This window comes from Arachis ipaensis, chromosome B09 (assembly GCF_000816755.2).
Source record: "Arachis ipaensis cultivar K30076 chromosome B09, Araip1.1, whole genome shotgun sequence".
Classification (NCBI taxonomy): domain Eukaryota; kingdom Viridiplantae; phylum Streptophyta; class Magnoliopsida; order Fabales; family Fabaceae; genus Arachis; species Arachis ipaensis.
This window is the reverse complement of record NC_029793.2, coordinates 144,686,420-144,692,407: the sequence shown is the minus strand read 5'-3', so window position 1 is coordinate 144,692,407 and position 5,988 is coordinate 144,686,420. Positions and strand designations below refer to the sequence as shown.

The 5,988-nt window shown below is 34.1% G+C and overlaps 1 protein-coding gene across 1 annotated transcript; it reads right to left on the bottom strand.

Moving 5' to 3' along the window:
* LOC107618436 (pumilio homolog 12-like) lies at positions 8 to 5,103 on the bottom strand. Its single transcript, XM_016320500.2, has 6 exons — positions 4,669 to 5,103; positions 3,014 to 3,622; positions 1,585 to 1,747; positions 798 to 961; positions 413 to 677; positions 8 to 253 (listed from the first exon to the last, which is right to left on the bottom strand). Exons 2-6 carry the CDS (start codon positions 3,547 to 3,549, stop codon positions 137 to 139), a joined length of 1,245 nt encoding a protein of 414 aa, XP_016175986.2. The 5' UTR covers positions 3,550 to 3,622; positions 4,669 to 5,103; the 3' UTR covers positions 8 to 136.

Sequence of the window (5,988 nt, the reverse complement as noted above, 5' to 3'; positions counted from 1 at the left end):
ACTATAATTTAATTTTAAAAATTACATCAGACATGAATATTATTACTTTTCATAAGTTAATATCTCAAAAAAAAAACTTTTAAAGCCAAACGCACTCTAAACACAACATACATGTGGTACATTATAAATCCATTCCTTACCCACCCCGCCTGATTCCTTTGATATATGTTAGGACCCTTTTACCGTAGGGATGGGCATGCAGATATGCGTAATTTGACAAAATTCTATGTACAAGCGTTCTATTCGTAACGCCCTGCAATACAAACAGAAGGGAAGGAAAAAAAAAAGAGTAAATAGTAAACAAATATTTCGGCATAAGTCTTGTAGACCCATTCTAGAATGTTCCATGATAAAGTTAATTTGACAAAAAAAAAAAAACAGTGAGTGTAGCAACAAAAGAGGTTAGAAATACCGTGGAAAATTGCAATGCTCTCTGAGCAACATAATTCCCATAAGGATGTCGAAGGACACTGACAAAGTCGGGGCTGTTGACGAGCTCCATAATAATAATGTCAACATCGGTGGGTTCAGAATGTCTAAACAGTACCTCTATTACATGGCTCGCATGCCTGTTCATAGAGAGTTCAGCATAGTGACCGCGAAGATGTAGTATTATCATTTTAGTTACAGGTGGCTCTAGTATATTCCTTTTAATTATATACTGCACCACATAGTTTCTACAGTCACAAGAAGAAACTCAACTTTAGAGAGAAATTAAACTATACAATATAGATTTAGATATATTTGATGAAGGAATTAAGGTTAAAGAACAAACTGTTCAATAGAAGAGTTCTAACCCAAATGGATCTGCTGAGAGTATTTCTGAGTTTATTATTATGCTTTTAACTAGTAACAGTATGGGGACTCCCGCGCTATGGGCCATACATTTCTGAATTACAGAACACCCATTTTTATCTGTTGCAACATCTACACAGTTCCTTGCTATTTCATCGAAAATAACCTAACAAAAAAGTTCATTTACATATTCTTTTCAAACTTTCTGCACAACAATAAATCATAGAATATGCAACTTCTAAGAAATAAGTTTTCAAAAGTAGAAAAAATAAAAAAGTCTCATTCTTTAAGTATCAAGTTAAGCAAGCATAATTTCTAGTCAAGCATAAGAGTAGGGGTAAGCCCTGTAAGCCATTATGGATTTCTTTTTCTTTCTCCTAGAGAAGATGCTTTCACCATATATTGTTTAGTGCGTGTGTATTTAGTAGCTGGCCTAGTGGCTATCCTATTTCCTGCAGTCCTAAGTCCCAGTACTTATGTATGGGCTTCTAATCTAAGGTACCTCCGTCCCTTGAGATATGAGTTTACCAGTGTTGGATTTCTTCGGTGTTGAAACAGGAATACCTTAAGTGGAAGCCAGTCTAGCAGGATTTTCGTAGCAGTACATATATATATATATTTTGTAATTTTTTTGTTAACAACGAACAATATTTTTAAAATAGCAGAACCGTTTCAATTAAAGGTCTATTAAAAAAGATAATCCTATTGAGTCTAGTGCAACAATACATGTAATCATATAAGAAAACGTAGCATATAATCATGTGTATCTATAGGATACTGTTTCATTACCTTTTGACACGATTCTGTGAAAACTCTCACGCACTGTTGAATGACATAACCGCCATTAGCATTCTTCAGCAGTGGCACAGTGATGTACATAAGTCTTCTAATAGTATAAGCAATATGCACTGGATCTCTCAGACTTGTTAACATCTTCTGTGCTACCCTAGTTCTGCACAGACAACCTTATATGCATCAGACTAATTGCACCACATAATAACAACTAAAACGTAACACAGTTCAACTATAATTATCAATGATCAATGATAATTAGAGTTAAGTACGATTTTAGTCTCTGACGTAGAGGCTGAAAATTTATTTCGTCCCAGGCCTTTTTTTCACTACAAAATCGTCTCTAAGATTTAACTTAATTTTAAAATCATCCTTCGGACCAAAATACCCTTCTCCCCCTTCACTAAAATACCCGGTTCTTCTTCTCCGTTACAGTAATACCCAGTTCTTTTTCTTCTCCATCACAGATTCACAACAACATCAAAATAAAGAAGTAGAAGAACACAAGAGCAATATAATTTCAACAGCAACAACAAAATTTCAATTAATTGATATAAAAAAACTAAAACAGAGAAGCAGAAGAGAGTAGAATAGAATCAGAAACAAAACAAAAACAGAAAAACAATGGAATCAATCAAAATATAATCAGAGTCAAAATCAACAAATCAACCAATCTAACAATGTAATTAACAAATCAGAAATAGAAACAGAATAATCAACTTAATCAGAAACAGAATTGGAACCCAGCGACGAAGAGCAGCGGCGAGCTAACGAGGAAGAAGAGCAGCGGCACCACCACCACCTCCAAACTTCCAACCACCACCACCACCGCCTCACTTCCCGAACGCAGACAAGTTCGCACTCCTAATCGACGTCAAGTCGGTCCACCACCTCCTGGAAATTCACGCTACCGTCCTCCGCCGTGGCCTGGAGCGGCGCCTCCCCATTCTCCCCTTCAAGCTCCAGCGATCGTACTCCTCCCTCGGCCACCTCCACCAATCGGCACGACTCAGCTTGATCCTAATTCCATTGACATAGCTACACCGTGACGCGGGGACGTAGCTGGCAATGAGCTGGGCAAGAAGATTGCTGATCCCCTTCCCCCTTCTTTTCCTTCTCCACCTTCCTTTCCCCTTCTTCCCTGACACCCCTCCCCCCAAAAGCATGATTCCCTTTTCCCCTTTTCCTTAAGTCTTTAACCCGTTTTTTCCTTTTTTTTTTCTTTTATATTTTTTTATTTAAGGATAATTTGATAATAAAAATAAAAAATTTGGTAAAAAAAAACTATTTTAAAATTAAGTTAAACCTTAGAAACGATTTTGTAGTAAAAAAAGGCTTTGTTCGGCCTCTACGTTAGGGACTAAAATCGCACTTAACCTTAACTAGCTAAGTTTAATTAATCAAAATTAAATCACATAGAACTTACCCGTGGTCGTTCATGCAGGTATGCTTGAGCTGCTGTACGTCCATGACGACGCAAAGCAGAATCCTTTGAAATTGATAAAAAGTGAGCTTTCCTGATGTGAAAAACTTCTCAATTAGGTAATTACCAAAGTGATGAGTCATAAGCTCGTGTGTGTGATCCTCCACCTCGTCGAGAATCATGTCAATTTCTTGGGGAATGCCATTATCAATTATGGCCTGAAGAAAACGGCAACCCCACTGATCCATTGCTAGTGTAACCATGTGTCCCCTGATACCTCGGAGTCTTTGTGCAACTGATTCCTCAACATCATGAGTCTCTTGTTCTGTACTAGTGAAGCCGTTGTAGTCATGGCTTGAAGTAAGAAGAGCACCTTGAACAATGGCCCCATTATTATAGTTATTCATAACATTCCGATTCCCATGCTCAGAAGAAGCTTCCTCCAATGTGGAATGAGTCAAAGTATATTCATGAGGGTCAACACTATTTGCTGCTGCTGAGTTTTCTTGAGACACGATGGACAAGCTAAGTCTTTCCATGGCAGAATCAAGGTCTTCCAATGCAAGATTAGTGTTGACCCAGCACCAGTCATTAGGCTGAGAAGAATTGTTGCTGACCATTGGGAAACAGGGAATAATGAGTTTAAGGTTTCCCAATAAACCATCAAACAGGGCTTAGCTTAGTTTTTTATTTTTTACTTTTACCCATGGTATGCAGTTGATATATATATTTAGCAAGGATATCATATGATTCATATCTTTAGTGAAGATTAGTTTGTTGGCAATCTTATGTAATATGATTTAGGAATGAATAGTGGAGAAGACCAGTTTTTTAAATTAAAAAAAAAATTATTTTTAATATCTTTTTAAGTCTCTAGATGATCATTGATTATGCTATTTATTATTCCACATTCCGTTAGTTTTTTATTTTTTTTGGTAACGTTTTGTAATTTATGCTTGTTAGTTATATTTATTTGCTTAGCTTTAATTTAAAAAAGGAAGTTATTTATTTGCTTACTCTTATCTTTAAAATACACAAAGAAAAGTGATCATATCCTTTCTAAATCTTCATATCATATCATATATATACTATTACTATATATGCGTTTCAAAATAGATATGATTTCATTAACAAAATATTATATAATTAAATTAAAAAGATGCCCTCTAAAGACTAAATAAAAGTGCTAACTGTATAGCAATAATTAAAACTTATTTAAATTGCATTATTATTGTGCATGGAAAAACCTATTTAAATTTTAGGGTAACAAACTATCATTGGTGAAACCAACAAATAACATAGACTAAAATCATTTTTTTTTTAATTTTCATGGTTCAAAAACAAACTTTAAGAGATTAAATAAAAAAACATGTTTAAAAACTTATTTAAACTTAAATTTTATTATTATCTTGTTGTTAAAAGGACGTAAAACTGTCAAATAAAAGATAATTAACTCGATTTGATTTAAATAAAATTTTTTTGAATCAAATTCAATCAATTTCTTATGAATAAACTTAAATTTAAATTTAAATTTGATCGGTGAGATTAGTATGAGATATAATCGAATTCAAATCAAATCAGACACTGACAAAAAAAATCAAATCAAATCAAATCAAATTAGATTCATTCCAATCAACTGATTAACTGTATACTCATACCTCTACAGCCCCCTCTGCAACTACATCAATCTCAATTACTCTGAAGAGTGGAATGCATTCTCCGAACCATCAACAAGTGCGACTTCTTTGTTCCGCGCCACCTCTGATTGGTTCTACAAGCTTTGGATGAATTGAGTCCATGCCCTAAGGGATCCGCCGTAGACTTGTCACCTGATTGCACGGAGATGCTGCAGAAGTTCATACTTGAGAAGAAAACCAAAATTAATTTGGATGCAAAGTGATTCAAATTAGTTAAGAAAGTTCAAATTGTAAATGCTTGAATTTGAACATGCATGGTGGTGGTCTGGTTTCATTCCAATTGGAGACTTATTGTAAATGTAATACATGTACGATTTGCGGTTTGGTTGCATTCAAACTAGGGTTTCGTTGTGAATACAACTTGTGTTCGAAGGTGTGGGATCTTCACAATCTTCGCAATGGTTATTAAAGGCAACATCGTTTCAAAATTCATTTAATCCACCTGAAGAAAAAGATCAAAGCCAGTCACAATCTTTGAATCAACTAGGAGTGGTATCTACAGAGAATTCTGACAATAAAATCAGTTATAGTCTAAGAAAACGAGCTTTTGATTTTTCATGTGGGAGAGAGAAACGTGTATGACAATATGGTGTGAGGAGAGAGGTGTTTTATTTGGATACGAGATGACACAAATCGAAGTTTAAACAAACAATCACAAATCGAACGGTCCGATTTGTAATTTCGAAAATAAAAAATTTTTAATGTTAAAATTGGACCGTCCGATTTTTATTTTAACAAATTAAAAAAAAAATACAAATTAGACCCTCCGATTTGAAATTTAATTTTTTCTTTAAGCAAATCGGACCCTCCGATTTGTAATTTATTTTTTTCATTAAAAAAATCAGAATAAAACACCATATAAAAAAAATACCTAATTTTCCAATAACAATGTATTACACATATATTTAACCAATATAAAAAAAAAATTAGCCTAAAAAACATACAAAAATATGATGGATAACATAACTTTTGGTAGTTGTTCCTGCTGTAATCTAACCCCAACCTTCAACAATCTTGCGTAGATCAGCATTGAAAACGAACGACGATAAAAAAAAATTAATTAAAAACAGTCATAATTTACGATTTTTTTTTTCTCTTTAGCATTACCAATTTAGTTTTGTGTTAGAAGCGTACACCTCGAAGAAAGTGGAACCCTCCTCAAATTCTCATCAGAATTTGCCCTGACAGGGAGATAAATTCGTCAAGGAACAAAATAAAAAAAACAAAAAGAAACAAATTAAATAAAGTCAGTGGTTTTTTTTTTTTTTTTGTCACCTACAC

Bases quoted from the DNA above. Each gene is read 5' to 3' on its own strand.
- LOC107618436 (XM_016320500.2), bottom strand. From the start codon at position 3,549: ATGGAAAGACTTAGCTTGTCCATCGTGTCTCAAGAAAACTCAGCAGCA. The intron at 1,748-3,013 runs GTAAGTTCTATG...TTGTCTGTGCAG, and splicing joins ACCTGCATGAACGACCACGG to AACTAGGGTAGCACAGAAGA. The intron at 678-797 runs GTTAGAACTCTT...TTGTGACTGTAG, and splicing joins CTCTCAGCAGATCCATTTGG to AAACTATGTGGTGCAGTATA.